Source organism: Erythrolamprus reginae (assembly GCF_031021105.1).
Source record: "Erythrolamprus reginae isolate rEryReg1 chromosome 13 unlocalized genomic scaffold, rEryReg1.hap1 SUPER_13_unloc_1, whole genome shotgun sequence".
In the NCBI taxonomy this organism is placed as follows: domain Eukaryota; kingdom Metazoa; phylum Chordata; class Lepidosauria; order Squamata; family Dipsadidae; genus Erythrolamprus; species Erythrolamprus reginae.
This window is the reverse complement of record NW_027248436.1, coordinates 773,520-795,533: the sequence shown is the minus strand read 5'-3', so window position 1 is coordinate 795,533 and position 22,014 is coordinate 773,520. Positions and strand designations below refer to the sequence as shown.

The window sequence follows — 22,014 nt, the reverse complement described above, 5'->3', positions numbered from 1 at the left end:
CCAACTGGGGCTTCTTCTCTGCCTGGAACTCTGTTCTATTCTGACTTTGTTTCTGTTGTTTTTATAATGTTCATGTTTTCACAATTTTTCTGTACTTTGGTTCACATAATCATTCAAACTTCATTTTTCTTCTTCTGGATTTGCAAGAGCCCTCTGCCTCCTATTTTTCTTGGCAGGTACATCTTGTCTATGTCACTTCATGGATGTAAAGCATGGTACATATTCAAATGTTTGCGTGTTTTCCAGTCTGTTTTCCAGTTTGGCCAAAGTCCACCTTGACGTCCAAACCTCAATTAGGCATGAAAATTATCTCGCTCAGAGTTCTAATCCTCCCTTAGCATATGAACATCCTGGATGACTTTGGGCCAATCACCATGAATTCCAGTCCTGCCAAAGTGGTTTTTGATTGTGAGTATGAAACTTGCAAAAAAAGCCCTCAGATTAATGTGGGATACCAGAATTGGGGATTCCTAGAATGTAAGGTGGCTGAGTGTCCAATCCTAGGTGTTGAGATCAGTGAGGGGCTACCAAAAGTCTTACTACCACACTGTGGGCGTGGTTTATGCAGGACGCTCTGCATTTTATTTCAACATCTTTCAGTGCAAATTGGGTGCTCCGGGGTGAAGCTCCATTTTTACTACCCCACTGCGTTCTCCCCTGCCCAGGCAGTAGCTCACCCCTGGGTGAGATGGAGAATGGAAAATTAAAGAGCCTGAAAACTGCTATTTTATTTCTCTGCTTGAAAGAACAAAACACAGTGGAAAGTTCATTAAAATTTTATTTTTCTAATTTACTTTTTTTTAAATATCATGGTATGAAGTACAGAGACAAAAAAAATAACAATCTCAAACTAAAATCCCAAACAGCTGTTCTGCTGAACATTTTCTGCAAAGGAGGCTTTATCAGGAAATCAAGAAAGAATTATATGAAAATAAAAATCTTTTTAAAAGGGGGATGAAGATCAAACATGGCATTTCACATCATTCTGGCATTCTCACAGAGAGGATCAGGCAACCAGGCTGGTACTTGGTCCCAACAGCTTCCTCCTGAGCTATTTTTCTACTCATTCTTTGTCACAAACACTTTTAGCCGCTGTCAATATACGATAAATAAGTCCCCACATTATTTTCTATAAGCTTTCACATTCAGTAGCTGTTGCTGAACAATTGAAGCCCTCTGAATTTTACAGAGCTCTCTTTAGCAAGAGAGCTGCAAAAATTCCCATCGTTCAACAATTTCCCACTTTGAAACATAGATATGTTTTTCTTTGATTTCTCTAAATGGAAATCAAATGAACGTCATATTAACAATTTTTCCAATATCACAATGGTGTTATATATCATGTTTTTACATTTGTTCTGGCTGTGAGATGCTCCTTTGTGTTCAGGTCTGGCCTCAGAAGGATAATGTAGCACTTGGGGATGAAGATGCAACCTAGCAGACCAGCACTGGAGGCCAGGATGGAGAAGACCTGAACAGCCACCATGTATTTCCCTTTGGTGCTCAGGTAGGTGGGCACAAAAGTCACCCAGACACTGCAGAAGACCAGCATGCTGAAGGTGATCAGCTTGGCTTCGTTGAAGGCCCCAGGCAGATTCCTGGCCAGGAAAGCCACTGTGAAGCAGATGACAGCCAGGAAGCCCATGTAGCTGAGGGTGACATAGAACATGACAACAGCCCCTTCGTTGCATTGCAGGATGATCTCTCCATGCTGGGAGTGGAGGTCAGAGTCAGGGAAAGGGGGAGAAAGTCCCAGCCATATGGAGCAGATGACAATTTGGACAGCAGAACAAGACAGGATGATGGAGTTGGCCAAGCTCTTTCCCAACCATCTTTTCATTTGGTTTCCTGGTTTTGTGGCCAGGAAAGCCAGCACCACCATGATGGTTTTGGCCAAGAGAGAAGAAACAGCAACTGAGAAGATGATGCTGAAAACTGTCTGTCGGAGAAGGCAGGTGGCTTTCCTTGGTTGACCAATGAAGAGAGAAGAAGACAAGAAGCAAAGCAGGAGGGAGGCCAGGAGGATGTAGGAGAGGTCCCGGTTGTTGGCTTTGACAATGGGGGTTTCTCGGTATTTAATTAAGATGATTAAAACAAGGTCTGTGATTAAGAACAACAGTAGGGCAAAAGAGACTAAAATGATGCCCAGAAATTCCTCATAAGACAGGAATCTTATAACTTTGGGAACACATTGGACTCTGTCCTCATTAGGATATTTATCAACTGGACACTTGGTGCATTTTTTAGTATCTAAAAAATAAAAAGCAATATTTCTTTTATAGATTTTTTACATTACAAGAAATATTTTTTGGACAACACCTAATTCCAGGAACATTTTCCAATAAGTATTTCTGAACTATTTCATTAAAAAGAGCTAAGAAGGGTATTTTTTAAAAATGTAGCTAGGTATATGAAGTTGAAGGGAGTCATGGGACATTAATTATTTTCTGTGTAATGTGTAGAGAATCTTCATAGGAACCTACATTATTAGAGGTTAATAATGAATCATGTAATCTTTTTAGCCAAACATCCTGTGTCCTGCCCCATGGCAGTTAATATATGGGACTTGGAGGATGCCTAGAGTATTCTATGACATCTGGAAGCAATATACAATTAAGGATAAACTTCCTAAAAGTGAGAACAATTAACCAGTGGAACAGCTGCCCTCCAGAGGTTTTGGGTATTCAATAGTAGAGGTTTTTCAGAAGAGACTGGACAGTCACTTGTCTGAAATGGTATAGGTCTGTGATGGCAAACTATGCCCACAGTGGCAGAGGTGGTATGCAGAGGCTTCACTCTGGGGGCATGTGCCATTTCCAGCTGATCTTCTGATTTCCAGTGTACATGTCAGTCTTCACAGGCACTGGAGCACTGGGAAACAGCCTGAAAACTGCTTGAAAATGGTCCAGAAAACAGCTAAAAGAAAAAGAGTTTTCAGGCCATATTTCAGACCAAAAATGACCTGAAAACCAACCGCAAAATGGTCTGAAAAATGGCCAAAACAGGCATATGCACACTGGACATCTGGTCTTTGGTTTTCTGATGATCCAGCATATGTATCTGCATGTTCTGGTTTGGGCACTTGGTGCTGAAAAAGTTCACCATCACTGGTATAAGTTCTGCCTTTTGAGCAAGGGGCTGGACTAGAAGACCTCCAAGATCCCTTACAGCTCTATTTTGATTGATTGATTGATCGATATGACTGGCAGAATGTTTCTGTAATGAGTTCCCCCCCATTACTATCCACAACACCACTTTATGGCCCTAACAGTGATCCTCAAGTCCAATATACAGTGAATTGCAAGGTCTTTCAGAAGGTGGACCTCAATGAATTCAATAAGTTTCAAAGATCTCAGATGTTCCTAGAAAGCTAAACTTAGCAGCACTTATCCAAACTAAAAAGCAAAAGAGATATTTCCTCTGCTGTTAATAATGTTTGCCCAATCTGCCACCCCCTCCTCCCGTCTCTTCTCAGCCCTCCTTCAAAGTCTTTTTGATTTACTTCCTTTTAGATAAGAAATTCTGCAGGTTTGCTTCAATCTGCCTTCTAACTTGCACTTTCATGAAAATGTTCTGGATGGATCCAGTTCCACAAAGCCTCCCATTTTCCTCAGGGTCACCCACCTTCCTGAGTGGAGAAGGTCCCCTCCGGACAAGGAACGCAGTCGTAGCAGCAAACTGGCTCTCCTTCTCGAGCCCTCTTGACAAATCCAGGATGACAACTTTCCACACATTTGGACTCAGGCAGAGACTGAGCAGAAAAAAAGAGAATGTGTTAGGAAATATGTTAGGACTCTCCTCTCCATCCATGTAAAATAGAAGTAGAAATTGATGGAGACAAGTAGCCTGTGGTCTTCACTGAGGTAAATATGAAATCTCTGACTTCTTCTGAACAGATGCAAGAGGTATAACAACTGGCAGCTTCTTCATTTAATTCCTCCCCTTTGCTTTTGAAATTTAACATTACAATAAAGTACTTTTTTATTCAATAAAGTCTGAAAGGATGGAATTGCAGAAAAAAGATTTAAGTATAATGATATATTCATATTAAAACTGAGAAGAAAATTTACAGTAAAAGGTTTAGGAAACTTTTATTTCATTCAGGTTTTTTTTCATGTAGAATAAAACCATGATGAAGAAAGAAACCTCTGACCAGTATGATCTTGAAAGATTTCCATAAAACATGGCAAAGCTGCTCCACTTAGTTGCTTTCTATTGAAGAATTACAATTAGATGACACCAACTGGCATGGAAGGCCAACCACCCTGGAGACTCTAGGCTTTCCCCACTTGAAATGGGACCTCAGGCTTTGGGAAACAGAGAAAAGATGGAAAAAATGTCTCCCACCTTATTAAGCAACTTTAGCCATGAAAGAGCATCTTGGTTGATAGAAAGTCTCTCTCTTTCAAAATACGCCAGAGCCTCTTCCCTGACATACTCATTGGGGATAATAAAGTAGCCACCAATGCCCAGATCTGCTTTTATCTCTCCATTTTGGTCCAAGTACAGTTTTTGTTCTGAAATATTCCAATATTCATTCTTCTCCAGAAAGGGATGAAACTAGAATGGGAACATCCAAGAATTTGAAATACAGAAAACATTGTTTCTTATCCCACATTCAGTCTTTTTTCTACAATTTTGTAATTTCAAAATATGGTTAAATAGTACTGCCATTATCTTCAAATGTGAATGAAAAAGTTTGAGAAAAATTTGTCAATCATATACTGACAAAATATAGAGAAAATATAATTGACACAATTGGTCAATTATAGGGAACGTTCTAGAGCAGATTAGAAATAAAATGAATAGAGAAAAAAGATGATTCATAAACCCTTTAGAAACCACAAAAAGAAAGCATTGGTTTATCAAGAAGAAAGCTGTCAGGCTAATCATGTCTCCATGGCTTTTTCAAAATCAGCTGAAGTTGGCTAACAGTAATTCAAGTGCAACCACAGTGTAAGGCCTGAAGGAGAATTCACCCACTGCTTTGGTTCTTGCCATATATAAAGTACATGCATCAAATTGGTTGCTGAACAATTTCAGTAGCTTTCATGTGTGTGGATGCATATGCACAAGTGTGGCAAGAAGCAAATCAGTTTGAATTCTCCTTCCGGCTTAAAATCCCAAATAAGTAAAAGGAGGAGGCTGGTCTCCCCTCCCTTCCCTGCCCCCCTCCCCTGCTGACAGGCACTCACAGCTCTGCAAAGCCAGAAGCCTTTGGCTGGAATCGAAGGGGAAGGACCCACATGGGCCCCTAGAGAGGAGAAGGGAAGGGCCTTGATTGACAGCCTCTCTCAGCCTCTCATGACTTCTGTGCTCTGTGATCAGGAGTTACTTTGAAGGAAATCCTGTTTCTTTCATTCTTTTTTTAATGTCTGTTTTTAAAGAGCCTGAAGCTATTGTTGCAATGAAGTTAGGCAAGTGGGAAGGAAGTTTCCACTCTTTTTCCCTTTGGGGGAGTCTTGTTAAATAAATAGATTCCTTGGGGTGAGCAAGTACAGCTCAGGAAGGAGAAAGGCAAAAAACATTGGACTGTTAAATTGACCATGCCCATTCATTCACATGACCACCTAGCCACTCCCATCCACTCACAAGTCCATCCAGCTGGTCCAGCCCCCCAACCATCTGCGGGGCTGTGAATCTGCCCCCTGTTTAAAACGTTTGAGGACCCCCTTTCTAGTATTCAACTGGGGGACAATATATGTGTATGAGGTTTTGTCTGTTTTTAAATGCACAATAAAAAAATATACGACTGTGCAGAAATGGACAGACTCATCCAAAAGCTTAAAAACAAAGAGGACTCAAGATACTATGAGATCTGGGAAAAATTCTATGATTGGGTAAAAAAAAAAGAAAAAAAAGATAAAACGTAAACTAAATATACGCTAGCAGATAGGGGAGAAGTTTTGACACTGACAAAATATAAAACTTTGAATATCTTTATCGGATTGTCATCAACATCTTTCTCAATTCAATTGGACCTTAATTCAAGTGTAGACTAGGAAAAATATTGGAAAAACTGCGGCAACCATAGGCCGCTCAACCATCCATCTAAGATGTTTAGAACTGTTAGAAACTGGGGGGGAGGGCGGGGGAAGGAAGAGTTAAAAGGTAACAAATTATGGAGACAGGACGTTTTAAAAATTTAATTTTTGTTTCTCTTGGTATTTTGTTCGGTATTGATATGTATGTTGAACTGATAAAACTTATTCAAACAGAACAATTATATGATATAAATATAATAAGACTATGTGATTATATGTCGACATAATGATGCAAAATACGATGTATCTACTCTTCCTCCCTTTGTATATTTTTATAAATTTAATAAAAATTATTTTTTTTAAAAAAAATGTTTCACCTATTTTAGTTCAATTTTTTGAAGCTTGTTTTTTACCTTTTTGAATAAGATAAAATTTAACGAGCAGAATATCATGTTTGCAGAAAAAATATTTATGATTTTCACACAGAGAATGGTGCACAAGTAAAAAGCAGTAGAAAAGCATCTAGTTATTTAGCAACTTGACTAACAATAAAGTTCATATAAGAACATTAATGATGGACTGGAAGAAAAATGAGGGACACCAAATTTGATGTGCATGTTTGTTAAAAGAACCTCAAAATCATAGTTAATTGGAAACAGAATATGAGTCAGCAGGGAGATGTTCTTGGAAAGAAGGCAAAGGCAGCCATAAGAATCCCAGGAAGTGGACGTTCTGGCTTGGGGAGACCCAACTCAAGGAAAAGGTCCCCTTGCAGGCACCAAGCTTTAACTGGGATTCCTGCAGGGAGGAAGGGTTGGGTTAGATGGTCTCAGGGTCTCTTCCAAATTTATAAAACTAAAATTGCACAACACTAATCACAAACCTATACACACAGGATTTTATTTTTTAAAAGAATACAGTAGTTTCAATTAACAGTGTTTAATATAGAAATGCCATACAGTGATACCTCGTCTTACAAATGCCTCGTCATACAAACTTTTCAAGATACAAACCCGGGGTTTAAGATTTTTTTGCCTCTTCTTACAAACTATTTTCACCTTACAAACCCACCACCACCGCTGGGATGCCTTGCCTCCAGACTTCCGTTGCCAGCGAAGCACCCGTTTTTGCGCTGCTAGGATTCCCCTGAGGCTCCCCTCCGTGGGAAACACCACCTCCGAACTTCCATGTTTTTGTGATGCTGCAGGGGAATCCCAGCATCGCAAAAATGAGCACTTTGCTGGCAACGGAAGTCTGGAGGTGGGGTTTCCCATGGAGGGGAGCCTCAGGAGAATCCCAGCAGTGCAAAAACGGGCGCTTCGGCTGGCAAAAGGGGTGAATTTTGGGCTTGCACGCATTAATCGCTTTTCCATTGATTCCTATGGGAAACATTGTTTCATCTTACAAACTTTTCACCTTAAGAACCTTGTCTTGGAACCAATTAAGTTTGTAAGACAAGGTATCACTGTATTATCTAGTCTTTGACAGGGCTGGGTCCTACTGGTCCGGTACCAGCACATCGGTAGCGGCCTGCTGGTGATGTCACCACACCTGGAACTGGTCCTTAGGTGCTGCCATTTCCCTCCCAATTTTTTGGGTGGGTTCTTAATATCTTTTTATATTTTTTTCTTCTGAGCATGTGCAGAAGCCGAGTTCCGGAACTGTACATATGACTGCCAATTGTTTTTCGGCTTTTTTTTTTTTTGCCACACTCTGCAGGAGGAACCAAATGGGGCCTGTCTTAGTTTGACCTGGTGACACCTGATGAAGTGGACAAGGCCATTGGAACTGTGAGTTTCGCCACCTGCTTATTGGACCAGTGTATCTCCTGGTTGGTTTCGGCCAGCAGGAAGGTGACACAGAGCTGGGTCCAGGAAATTACCAATTCTTCATTGAGGGAAGCCTTCCTTGTACCCACCCTATTTAACAACTATCGTCCTGTCTCCAGGAGAAGGTGGTGTCACTCCAGATGCAGCAGTCCTTGGAAGAAGCCGATTATCTAGGCCCTCGACAGTCAGGATTCATACCTGGCTACAGCACGGAAACTGCTTTGGTCGTGCTGATGGATGATCTCTGGTGGGCCCAAGACAGGGGTTTATCCTCTGTCCTGGTGCTCCTTGACCTCTCAGCGACTTTTGATACCATCGACCATGGTATCCTTCTGTGCCGCCTGGAGGGGTTGGGAGTGGGAGGCACTGTTCTATGGTGGTTCTCCTCCTTCCTCTCTGGTCGGTTGCAGTCGGTGATAGTGGGGGGTCAGAGGTCAGCACCTAGGTCTCTCCCTTGTGGAGTTCATCAGGGATTGGTCCTCTCCCCCCTGCTGTTTAATATCTACATGAAACCGCTGGATGAAATCATCCAAGGGCATGGGGTGAGTTACCACCAGTATGCTGATGACACTATACATCTCCACCCCATGTCTAATCAGTGAAGCAGTGGAAGTGATGTGCCAGTGTCTGGAGACTGTCAAGGTCTGGATGGGTGCCAAAAGACTCAAGCTCAATCCAGCCAAGACGGAGTGGCTGTGAGTACTGCCTCCCAAGGACACGTCCATCTGTCCATCCATTAACCTTGTGGGGGGGAATGGTTGACCTCCTCAGAGAGGGTCCACAACTTGGGTGTCCTCCTTGATCCACAGCTGACTTTAGAACACCATCATTCAGCTGTGGCGAGAGGTGCGTTTGCCCAGGTTTGTCTGGTGCACCAGTTGCGGCCCTATTTGAACAGGGAGTCTTTGCTCATGATCACTCATGCCCTTATCACCTCAAGGTTCAACTACTGCAATGCTCTCTACATGAGGCTACCTTTGAAGAGTGTTCAGAAACTTCAAATCGCCCAAAATGCAGCCGTGCGAGCAGTTATGGGCCATCCAAGGCATACCCATATTTCGCCATCACTCTGCAGACTGCACTGTCTGCCGATTAGTTTCCAGACACAATTCAAAGTGTTGGTTATGACCTACCAAGTCCTACATTGCATCGGGACAGATTACCTCCGAGACCCCTGCATGAATCTCAGCACCCGGTCAGGTCCCACAGAGTCAGCCTCCTCAGGGTTCCGTCAACCAGACAATGTCATTTGGCAGGGCCCAGGGGAAGAGCCTTCTCTCTGGGGGGCCCAGCCCTCTGGGATCATCTCCCCCTGGAGATTCGCACTGCCCCCACCCTCCTTGCCTTCCAAAAAAGTTTAAAGACCTATTTATGCTGCCAGGCCTGGGGCCAATGTTTTCTCTATTTTTTTTTCCATGTGGGCAGAAAAATATAATGTCTGAGCGGCACATTTTCATGCCTGGGCATGGATTGGTTAGAAACAAGAGGGGATCACATGACCTCAGGACACACAGCAATGGTCATAAATATGAAACGGCAGCCAAGTTTTGATCCTGCGATCATCGGGCTACTGCAAAGGTCCTAAATGTGAAACAGGGGCATAAGTCACTTTTTTGAGGGCCGTTGCAACATTCAATGGTCAGTAAATGAACTGTTGTAAGTCGAGGACAACCTGCATTCCCCCCTAGATGTTTTCTGTGGAGCTTCAAAATGGACTCCTGATCTGCTTCTAACATATTGTACTGGTTAGACAGATAATCCTCGACTTCTGTTCTGACCCTAATGGAGGCCAATGTTTCTATCTCCTGAGTAAGATGGTGATTAAGTGAGTTCTGCCTCACTTTACCACCTTTCTTGCCACAGTCGTTAAGTGAATCCCTGCAGTTGCTTGTCAAAAGATCCCAAAAGATGTTCACATAACCCTGGGACATGGCCACCATCATAACTACATTGTCAAGTGTCCAAAGTTTAATCCAATAACCCCTTTATTTTTCTAAGAAAGTCCTTCCTTCCTAGAAGGAAGAATAGAAAGAATAAAATGGAAAAGGGGATTAAAAGGGGATACAAAAAAATTAAAAAAGAAAAGGGTTCAGTTCAAAGTTCTGCTCTGATTAAAGAAATTGGTGTTTGAGAAAGGTTGATTATGCTTGGAGTATTGTTTTGTTTGCTCTTTTTTAACTTTAATTATTTTTTCTATTTAGATACATGAATTGCTGATCTGTTTTAATAAAGTTAGAAGTATTGATTATAATATGTTATTTAGTAGGTGATACTGATTTAGATTAATGTATAAATGGAATTGAATTTAGAATTGTTGGGGAGATTAATGATATTAATGATTTTTAATTGATTGAAAATAGAGAATATTTAGAACTTTTTTCCTTTTTCCCTTTTCTCAAATTGACTGAAATTTAAGATTAACAATTAAGTAAAAATGTAGATGAGTATTAATTGTCTAAATGTTAGATGGGTTGAAATAAGTTTTAAATTTGGAATTAGGTAAATGTACTATTTAGAGGGGGGAGGAAGTCTGAAATGCGTATATGTTTATGTTTTGTTTTTAATTTTCTTTTGTTAACATCTGATTGGCTATACAAGGTTTTATTGGTTTATAGAAAAATGTATAAAGAAAGAAGGAAACACTTTGGCATAATGGTTAATAAGTTAGAAATATAATTGGTTTTGCACTTTTTGAAGGAACATTAAGGAGGGAATTTAAAGAAAAGTATGTAGCTGGACGACAAACTTAGAAATAAACCTTTTGCAACTTTTTTGATAATTGATATTAGTTACTAACAAAATACCGCATTTTATTCATGGAAAATTAGATGGTACACTGTATTGTTTGAATGTATGTTGAGAGAAAAATTTTAAAAATATTACACCTGTTAAATCACTGCACCGGAGACTTCTGTTGATCCATAACACATTTATTCAATAACACACAACGAGCAAGCGTTCTCCTGAAAGGCAACTCCCAACAAGGGCAACGGCTAACCCGTTGCCCTATTTATATCTTTCTTAAACGCGGGCTTTTCTAACTGACAACCGGTTAACTTTGGCGGCAACTTACATTTAGCCGCATCTTAACCAATCAGTGAATTTCTTCAATTATTTAAACGAACACAACAACCCTCCCCTTTTAGTTAAAACTATGGTCTATGTATTTATCCAAGTGACGTAGTGCTGTAACCGGATTGGTGGTTTCACAGTTCGTTGCGACCTGCGCAGTTCAGTTTCCTGAGAGCTATCTCCCTGGACGGCCGGCGATTTTTCTGCTCCGCTAAGGCCGGTTTCTGACAGGCCTGATTGCGATGTTGCAGCTGGGTCTTCGCTGGCCTCCAGGGGCACTAGGTAGCCGTCGCTAGAATCCTGAACAGGTTCAGGTAAGTTTTCTTTTTGGTTTTCTACCTCAGGGAATTCATGTAATAACTTTTCAGGATCATAAGCATTTTCAGATACATTGTGAACCCCGGAAATAGTAATACCCAAAGGTTGCATCCATTTAAGCCCAAACAAGGTATGCTTGGGGCCATCCACCACAATAAGAGGTAAGAACCCTTGAAAGGTTCTAAACACTACTGGCACATTCAAACAACCCAAAATAGGAATTTTTCGTCCCTGAAAGTCATTTAACCCTGCGTTCCAAGGTTTCAAATTAGATTTCTTTACATGTGGCAAATAAAGTCTTAGTTTATGCCAAGGCATTATGGAATGCCTTGATCCCGTGTCCAGTTCCATTTCGCGGGGCAGTTTGTTTATGAGTAATGAGACAAAAAGTTTGTCTTCAGGAAGGGAAGAGTTTGAATTAATGGAAGAGGGGCAATTACCTCTGCGGTTGAAAGGGTGCGTGCCGTCGGTGGATCTAGACGAAGCGTGGGACGGAGGCGGTCTGCGGTTTCTGGAGGTAGTGAAGGGTCGAGGGGTTGGTGATGCAGAATCGATGGGGCAAGAAGCATGGCAAACCTCTGCGATGTGTCCATGTCTTTGGCAACAGCGGCAATAGGCATCCTTGAAGTGGCATCGGAAGCGGGGAGGGTTGCCATTGCAACCGGCACACTTCTCTTGGCGACATGGGTCTTTGGCGTCTCAGTCAGAGGTTATGCGGATTTGGAGGAGGCGTCCTAAGATGGGTCGGGATCCAGATGTTTGTCGTCGGGTTGGTCGACAGGCCATTCAGCGTCGTCTGGTATAAGGTTGACGGCAGGGGTAGAGTGCTTGATTTCGGCGACTGATGTTTCAGAGATTTCAGAAGCTTTAGCGGCTTTCAGGACATCCTGTAGAATGGCATCTTCGTCAACGAGGTATTTCTTTTGAAGAGTGATGTTGTTTAAGCCAAAAATTAGTCGGTCAACCAATTGTTCCTCGGGATCTTTGAATCTGTACTTAGCCAGGACGGATCAGAGGCGAGTAACGAAATCGTTGGTTGACTCACTCTCAGATTGGCGCATTTGTGCAAATTGGTGGCGGTAGACCCAAACAAGAGTTGTCGGCTGAAAGTGAGCAGCAAGCTTGGCTTGGAGTGTTGACCAGGTGATGGTTTCTAAAGTATCTGGGTCGACGAGAGTAGAGGCTAAGCTGTAAATTGCTGGTCTGCAATAGCTTAGGAAAATAGCTCGTTTCCTGTCGTCATCTGCATCTTGTAGGTTGCTTGCTTGTAGAAAGATTCTAAATTTGGACATGTATGATGTCCAGGATTCCGAGTCTGAATTGAAGAAAGGTGGTGGTGGAGCCATGACTGAACTCATGGTTGCTTAGCGGGAGTTCGACCTCTTCGTCGCCACTGTTAAATCACTGCACCGGAGACTTCTGTTGATCCATAACACGTTTATTCAATGACACACAACGAGCAAGCGTTCTCCTGAAAGGCAACTCTCAACAAGGGCAACAGCTAAACCGTTGCCCTATTTATACCTTTCTGAAACGCGGGCTTTTCTAACTGACAACCATTTAACTTTGGCGGTAACTTACATTTAGCCGCGTCTTAACCAATCAGTGAATTTCTTCAATTATTTAAACGAACACTACAACACCCCTCCAAAAAAGTCATTCCTTCCTCCATCCCTTCCTTGTTCCCACCAGTTCTCTCTCCTTCCTTCCTTCCTTCCCTCCATTTCTCCTTCCCTCCCCCTTCCCTCCCTCCTTCCTTCTTCTCCACTTCCCTCTTCCCTCTCCCTCTTTTTTCTTCTCTCCCCTTCGTTCCTTTTTCCTCTCCCTTGTTCTTTCCCTCCCTCATTTTCTCTCTCACATTCCCTCCCCCTCTCACTCCCCCACTATCACTCTTCCCCTCTGTCTCTCTGCCTCCATCTCTGTCTGAGCCAATAGGGAGGGAAGGGGTGGTGGTATTTCTCCCAAATTCCTGGCTTGAGGCAAGTCTAAAAGCTCAAGAAGAACTGGCAGAAGGCTTACATTTAATAGACTTTGAGCACCTGAAGAAAAAAAACAGCGGTGCGCTTCCCCCTCCTTAAGAGAGCCTTCGGGGCTTACCGAGCGCCCTTCTCCCAGTCAGACCCCTTCAGCAACCGCCACCTCGCTTCTCTTCTCCCTCCACCCCAGTGAGGTAGCCGCTACCGCCCTGATGCATTCCGCCAGCAACAAAGATTGGCAGCCCTTTGCGAAAGGCAACTGCTTAACCTTTCCTGCCCCGGCGCCCGATTCGAGGCACGTACCCCAAAGACGGCAATCCGAAGGGGTGACTGCAGGCCGCACAAAGCGGGAGTCTGCCCGATGGAACAAAAGCGTCCCCGGCTGCAATGTCCACTCCACCTCTCGCGCTCCTCAGCTCCGGTCAGTTGGTCGGCCCGCTTGGCCACTGTTTGCAAAGGTGTCCTCCCCCAACTCCGGATGCATCAATCCTGGCTGGCTGCTCCCCCCTGCCTTTTTTTTGACTCCTGCCCTCCAGGCATGTTCAAATCCTTGGTGTGTTTCCTTAGCCTCCAAGAGAGAGAGCAGCCTTCGAGTGGGAAGAAGTGACACCCGGCTCCTGCACAGCATTCAAAAACTGCACGTGAGGCCATTGGTAAGTGTGCCAAGGCGCACTGCGCAGCTTAAGGGGAAACAGTGCCTGGGGCTATTAGATCTTAGCCCCCCGATGAACAAATGTTTTAGTGTATTTATGGAGTGGATGGTGAGGAATATTTTTAAAATTATTTTGGAGTTTTTAAGTTGTTTTAGTCATATTAATTGGATCGTTTGAGATGTATACTGTTTTGTATTTTTGATATTTTGTTAGCCGCCCTGAGTCTTCAGAGAGGGGCGACATACAAATCCAATAAATAAATAAATAATAAATTGGTAGCAAGCTAAGTCACAACCCAACCCTGCTGGTAGAGTCCCCGGGGCCCCTTTTGGCTCCCAGGGGGATATACGAAGGCTTCCTAGGCCCAAAATGGGACACTGGGGGGGGGATGTTAGGCTAGTTGATCTGTTTTGTATGGCAGTCCCCCCAATTTATCAACTCCTTACACACCCTGTTGTAGTAGGGAAAGAAAGGAAAGGAAAGGAAAGGAAAGGAAAGGGAGGAAAGGGAGGGATGGGGGAGGGAGGAATGGAAGAAGGAAGGAAGGTTGGGTGGGAGGGAGGGAGGGAAAAAAGAAAGAAAGAAAGAGAGGGAAGGAGGAAAAGGAAGGAAGGAAGGTAGGGTGGGAGGGAGGGAAAAGAAAGAAAGAACTAAAGAAAGAAAAAGAGATGGAGGAAGGGAGGGAGGAAAAGAAAGGCAGGCAGGCAGGCAGGAAGGAATGAACGAAGGAATGAAAGATCGAAGGAATAAAAGGGGAGGAAGGTTGGGTGAGTGGGAAGAAGGAATGGAGGGAGGATGGAAGGAAGGAAGGAGGATGGGAGGTAGGGAAGGAAGGAAGGAGGGAAGGAAGGAAGGGGTAGATGAGAAGAAGAAAGAAAGAAAAGAAGAGTGATTTTACTGCCTTTCTTTTGCCCAGGGCTACCACATATTTTTCAGGGATTTACATGAATTCAATGTTTATAGTCCAGAGCATAAATATGGGTATGTTTATTTTATACATCAGGTTGCATAGGTGCAGATTAATATGCTGTTCCATCCCATGTTCAGCCATATCAGCTATAACACTAATGGCTTTTTTGAACAATATGCAGGTTGTATTCCATGAATGGCAATTTTATGTGTGAAATTATGACTGAAATATTTCTGCACCTATATTGGTTCCCACTGTCAGGAAACGTTTCCTTAGTTTCAGGTGTCTTCTCTCTTTCTTCCGTTTCCATCCATTGCTTCTTGTTTGGCCTTCTAGTGCTTTGGAAAATACATTGCCCCTCCCCCTTCTTTCTGTCAGCCCCTTAAGAGCCTGTTGCCTCTCACACACTTGGGCAAAGCATGGGGGCCATTTCCTCCTTTCAGGGGTCCATGAAAGGACATCTATCATATATAAAGTGGGGAAAAAGGTGAACAACATTGTTGCAGAACTGCAGATTCATTGAGGCTGAGTGTGACAAGGAATGGCTGGGAGGGGAGGGGCCATGCGAGACACCTCTTGACGTGAATGACATTGAGTTGGTCACGCCCACCCAGTCACATGACCACCAAGCCTCGCCTGCTGAATCTCATGACTTTGAAGCCACTTCCAGCAAGTCACAACTGCAAAGCCTCCCCCACCTGGTCACATGACCATCAAGCCATATCCACAAAATAAGTCATGCCCACAGAGTGGTAGTAAAAAAATTAGGAATAATCCCCCACCCCCCTTTTTGGAACCATTATTCCCTGAGTAATTAAATTGTATAGATCTGTTGAGATGGTTCCCCTCCTTCTCCTCTGGATTGCTTCTCCAAAGGATCTAAGATTCATGGATCCATATCGGGACCCCCTACCTGCCACGGCTGCAACCTTGGAGACCCCAACCTCTTTTCTCCCTCCGTCCTTCTCCTCCTCAATCTGGAGGAATAGGCGGCATTCAAGACATGGGCCAGAGTCTTCATGTGGCTGTAATAGTCATAGACATTTCTGAACCCTCTTCTGTTCCTTTTCCTCTGGGTCTCCAGTGGGGCTTTCTGGGTGCATCTTCTGCGGCCTTTGACAGAAAATATGTTTTTTGAAAGAGAACAGAGAAAATGATGATCTTGAAACTTTTCTTCCACAAAGAAACCAGGTACAAAGGCTTCATCTGTTGGCCTTTCTTTGGTCAGATAACCAAACATCAAAATACTGTGGATGTATTTGACAGGTCTGTGCTTGTCTATTTTATACCTTGCAAAATTTGTGAGGATCCAGACTTTCTTTTCAATGAGTCCCGGCATGTGCAGAAATGTTTCATGGAAAGGAAGAATTCTGTCCCAAAGGGACTCAAATTCCATGAAATGAGCAAAGACATTGACTTGTCTCCACTTAGAGAGGGCATCCCTGAGGGAGGCTGTATGTTCAGTTGTTGAGAATTGTTGTGATATAACCACACAAATTCCATTCCTGACAAGCACAGGAATCATAGTCCTCATGAAATTCTCTCCTTTCTCTGTGTTGGAAGCAAAGAGGCCAATCAGGGTCCATCTGAAATGGAGGAGCAGTTGGACAATGGCTGGGTACTGGATCCCTTCTTTCTGGACCATTTGGTGGAAAAAGGGGAATTTGGTTTTATCACTCAGAGCCTCTGAAGCAGTTAAACGACTGGTCTGTAAAAATAATGAAGAATGTTGTGTTATATTTGGGGTCAGATCAAATCCAAAATATTAGATTTTAATAAATCCAAACTGCTTCTCGTGAATGTATTAGAACAATTTGTATTTCTACATTGTTTGAAATATTAAAGACAGAATATTAGGAAGATTGTATAATAAAAATGGGAAATAATAAATTTTAAAACTATAAACAATGTGAATAATATTACTGTATCACCTGTACAATTTACCACAATTAGATTAACACATAGAATGGCCTATTATGATTTTTGAGGATTGGTGCATCTTTTTCTGTTTCTGTATCCCAGATTCTTTCTGGAGGACTTTTTTTAGCCTCTTCTCCAATTATACAAGAAACAGGGAGACCTCAGTTCCTAATACAATTTGTCAGTTGTATAATCCAAGATTTCTCTTTAATTTCAATTTTGCCTGTTTTCAGAATCGGCTTCTTCTAAGGACCGCTGGAGTTGGAGCGCCACCACCTTCTCAACAACCTTCCCCATAAAGGGAAGGTTGGAGACTGGACGGTAGTTATTAAGCACAGCTGGGTCCAGGAAAGGCTTCTTGAGGAGGGGGCGCACAAGTGCCTCCTTATAAGTAGCCGGGAAGGACCCCCTCCCCAAGGAGGCGGTGACAATCTCCTGGACCCAGCTCCGTGTCACCTCTCGACTGGCCGAAACCAACCAAGAGGGACACGGATCTAGTAAGCAGGTGGCAGAATTCACAGCTCCAATGGCCTTGTCCACTTCATCAGGTGTCACCAAGTCAAACTCCTCCCAGACAGGTGGACAAAGACGTTTAGCCCCAGTCACCTCGACTGACTCATTGTTAGCCGATACTGCTATGCAATTGGAGTCGAGTTCCACTCGGATCCGAGCAACTTTATCAGCGAAGAACGAGTTAAATTCCTCAGCACTGCCCTGCAAGGGTTCCCCAACTCCCCCCTGATTAAGAAGGGAGTGGGTCACCCTAAACAGAGCAGCCGGGCGGGATTCCGCTGATGCAATCAAGGCGGCATGATACGCGCATCTTGCCGCCTTGAGCGCCACTTTGTAAGTCGTAATAAAAGCTCTTACAAGTGTTCGGTTGGATTCAGATTTACTCTTCCTCCATTGCTTCTCTAGACGTCTCTTCTGGCGTTTCAACTCCCAGAGCTCCTCGTTGAACCATGGAGCTCTACGGGGTCTAGTGCCACAGAGAGGTCGCAGTGGCGCAATTCGGTCAAGAGCCTCCGCTGCAGCCTTGTTCCAGGCCTCAGCAAGAGACTCTGCTGCGCTGTGGACAAGCGAATCTAGTAAAACCCCAAGCGCCTTCTGAAAGCCCTCAGGGTCCATCAGGCGTCTGGGGCGGAACCTCCTAATTTTATGCCGATATCTATATTTTCTGAATTTAGACAAAGCAGAATTTGTATAAATTCCCAATACAGTGATACCTTATGTTACGAACTTTTTGTGATACGAACCTGGGTTTACGATTTGTTTGCTTTGTCTTAAGAACCATTTTTGTTTTACGAACCCGAGCCCGGGTGCCTGGGCTCTCTTATTGGGTGTGCGCTCTCGTACTGCGCATGCACTCTCTGACTGCCACAGGGATCCCCCTGCCTTGTGATTGTCACTGCCGGGATTTCCCATTTCATTACAGCCCCCGCTGGGATTCTAGTCTAACTCCCTGCTCAATCAGGGGGCCCTACACTGTTCTAGACAAATAGGCTTCTAGTGTCTTTTTAAAAACCTCCAATGTTGGAGCACACACAACTTCTGGAAACAAGTTATTCCACTGATTAATTGTTGTTCCACTGATTGCTGTTCCACTGATTAATTGTCTCCTTAGTTCTAGGTTGTTTCTCTCCTTGATTAATTTCAACTTTCAATCCATTGTTTCTTGTCTTCTGGTTTTTGGAAAATAGATTGATCTCCCCTAATCTTTGTGGCAGCCCCTGAAATATTGCACCCTGTTATTATGGCACTCCCAGTCCTTTTCACTAGACTAGACATACCCAATTCCTGCAACTGTTCTTCATATGTTTTAATCTCCAGACCCTTAATCATCTTAGTCTCTACATCTTTTTTATAATATTGTGATCAAAATTGGATGCAGTATTGCAAGTGTGGTCTTGCCAAAGCATTATAAAGAGATACTAATATTTCACATTATTTTATCCATCTGTTAATGTTTTTGGCTTTTTTGACTGGTGCCACACATTGCTGGTCCAATTTTAAGTGATTGTCCAGTAAGACTCCAAGATACATCTCATAGTTACTGCTATTGAGGCAGGTTTCACCTAATCTGTAAGTTTACATTTGGTTTTTCTAGCCTAAGTGTAAAACCTTACATTTCTCTACATTGAATTTCATCTTGTTAGATAGGCTCAGGGTTCAAGTCTATCTAGATCCATCTGGACCTTCACCCAATCTTCTGGGTTTTGGGTATTCCTGCCACTTTAGTGTTGTCTTCAAATTTGATGATTTCCTCATTTCTCCCCTCATCCAAATCATTCATGAAGATGTTGAAGAGTCCTGGGCCTAAAATGGAAACTTGGGGTCCCTCACTGCTGGTTTCCCTCCATGCAGACGTAGATTCATTGAGGATCACAGGCTGACTCCATCTGGGCATGATGCTCTCGATCCCACATATTTTTAGCTTTCCAAGAAATAGATTATGGTTTACTTTGTGAAGACTTTCTGAAATCCAACTGCCATATACTCTTTTTCGACTTCATTTCACTGGTCTGTTAGTTTAGTAATTTTTGTCAAAAAATGAAATAACATTTATTTATGATCTGCATTTTATCCTGCATTACTCTAGTAACTCATTCATATCTATAGTGAATAATAAGGGTTCAAATATGCATCTTTCCCTTCTTTCTTGATAGTAGATCCTTCTTCTTGTGGCTCCATTGAGCCCAAACCTCCCTCTCAAACAAGGGCTTGGATCAGGCTAACAGGCTGCGCTCCATTTTGAGGGCAATCCATTTTCTCCATCATATTTCTCTGTTTATTGAGTCAAAGGCTGCACTAACATCTAGAAAGCCTGCAAACCTTGTTTTATTTCACTGATGTAGATTAGATATTTCAAGACCAAGTTGAGCCAATATAAGATTATTAATTTATGGATTATTTCTTATAAAATCTATATAGCTTTTAACTCTAACTAAAAAAATTCTGGTTCTTCTGCAAGGAATGCATTTTTCTCAAGTTTAACTAAAAGGATCATGGCACAGATTTTAGCTACAATATGTGCTAGTCCATTTGGTCTATAATCGTTAGAGTCCTTTTTATTCCACATTTTAGATAGATAAAACGCTCCTATTGTCAACTTCAATCCAAGTGGATAGACTGAGTCTTACTTATATGTGAAAATGAAGATGCCAATAGAGGCCCCAACAACCAGGGGTATTTTTTGATGAATTAAATAGTTGGTAGAATGTCTTCTCCAGGGACTGTAGTTCTTGCATTTCAGGCCTTTTATGATTAATCTCAACATGAACATAACGGGGTAAAATATTGAGATTTTTGCTAATATGGAGAAATGCAGCTCTTGAATTCCATGGAGAAGACATGATTGCATCTATTGCTCACCCACCACCCACCACCACTCACTTTTACAAGATGGAGAAAATACACACAAACCTGTGGGACTTTGTAGGTACCTCCTATTGTTGACATCTGGATGGAGATGTCCCTTTCAGCTGCATCAAGAAGAGCCAGAAGGTTGTCCTTCCGTCCACAGACGTAGTTGGGGACATTGGCTTCTCCAGTGGAGAGAATGTCCAGCAAAGCATCTGAAGTGCGGAAAGTGCTAAAGTAGTTGTCATGAATATTATAGCCAAGTGTGAGGTTGTGCAGGAACTGGGAATTCTTGTTGATCAGTTGAATATTGAAAATAAATAGTAAGCCAAAGGAAAAACTATAAATATCCCTATTGTAAAAAAATGTTATTATAATCAACAGCAACAAAAAAAAAGTTATTATAATCAACAGCAACAACCGCAAGTCTATTGAGCCTTAAGCCAATATTAAACCCAAAGCAATGATCAGTTACACAAATATGGAAATCGGCTGAGGTACAGCAACTAGAACTGATTCCACCACTAGTTCAAATAAAATTCATTATACAAGTGATAAATTAAAAACTGAACAGAGAGTGGAAAATAATCTGCAGCCCTTTCAGCTTATTCTCTAACCCCTAATAAAATCAGACAAAAGAGAGAATCCATGGAAATTAAAATCATTCAGGAAATTAGTCATTTTCCCCAATAGAGGAATAAAAGGGAGGAAAGCAGTAAGGAAAGAGAGTTAGAATGGAGGGAGAGCAACTCCATCACCCTGAATGACTTACCAATCATGGAAAACAAACTGAAGAGAAGGAGGCACATTGAAAAGCAATTTTGTATGCAATCTTTCAAGTCCAGTGCGGACTATACCAATGAGATGGTCTCCTGGGCTGTAAAGGCTCGGTGGTTGTTTTCCATCCTGGTGCTCCAAACTCAGTGGGCATTTCCTTTTCAGCTTCCCAGAGACTGGATGGAAGAAAAGCAACCCCAGAACTAGAAGCATGAGGTCCATAATCCATCGGGTGACTCAATCAATCTCCTTCCTGTTCCTAAAGAAGAATTAGAAGAATTCAGAGGATTCTCAGAAGGTGGAATATGATCCAGTTGCTTCCCTGATTGAAACACAGCTTCACCTGGAAAGGAGAAAGTCGTACATGCAAGAGCACAGACTCTGCCTGTATGAAAACTCCATATTTTTCTGCCCAAAGTCTCCCCTGGAGGATTCAGCCAAAGAGCAGAAACTTTGATCATAATTCTCCCTCTCAGGAGAGATCCCTGGATAATTCAACTTTGGGGGATTTTCTGGAGAGAAATGAAAGGGAAATAATCCCAATATGGCACATAATGGCAGTGGCAGAGATGGGATTAAATCGACCATCCAGAATTGAGAGGTTTGGGAGCTCCATGCTTGAAACTGATCCCCGAGGTAATTCACGGCAACTGTGGCTGAAGAAACAAATAAATCTGAGATCTGTTAGCATAAAGGAAAAAATCCCAGGGGCCAGTTAATGTCAGAGCATCTCACAGATCTGAAATAGCTACCTGTTGAGTTAAAGCCAACATGTATTTAATTTTATTTTGAATGCTAAAGCTCAAAGGCATCACACAAAAGGGCTGATGCAATTTTAGTGTAAAACAAGTTGCCAGAACTTTGCAGAGTTAAAAAAAACATTCTCTCTCTCATATACACACACAAAAGGACTGATGCTACTTTAGTGAAAAACAAGTTATCAGAACTTTGCATATATACACACACACAAAAGGGCTGATGCAGCTTTAATGAACTTTAAACTTTTTAAAAACTTTGCAGAGTTTAAAAAAAAAACTTTCTCTGTCTCTCACATACACACAAACACAGAGACACACACAAACAGAGACATGCACAAAACATACACACAAACACAGAGACACACACAAACAGAGACATGCACAAAAAACAGAGAGAACTGGCTAGCTTAGCAACCTGAAGATGAGTGGACTTCAACTCCCAGAATTCCAGTCAGCA

At 42.5% G+C, this 22,014-nt stretch overlaps 1 protein-coding gene across 1 annotated transcript; it reads right to left on the bottom strand.

Annotated features, from left to right (window-relative positions):
- Nucleotides 1-1,320: 1,320 nt before the first annotated feature.
- On the bottom strand, nt 1,321-21,039 carry LOC139155120 (vomeronasal type-2 receptor 26-like). The gene is made up of 6 exons (XM_070730209.1): nt 20,795-21,039; nt 20,086-20,374; nt 15,656-16,450; nt 4,348-4,560; nt 3,625-3,751; nt 1,321-2,250 (listed from the first exon to the last, which is right to left on the bottom strand). Exons 1-6 carry the CDS (start codon nt 21,019-21,021, stop codon nt 1,340-1,342), a joined length of 2,562 nt encoding a protein of 853 aa, XP_070586310.1. The 5' UTR covers nt 21,022-21,039; the 3' UTR covers nt 1,321-1,339.
- Nucleotides 21,040-22,014: the final 975 nt, after the last annotated feature.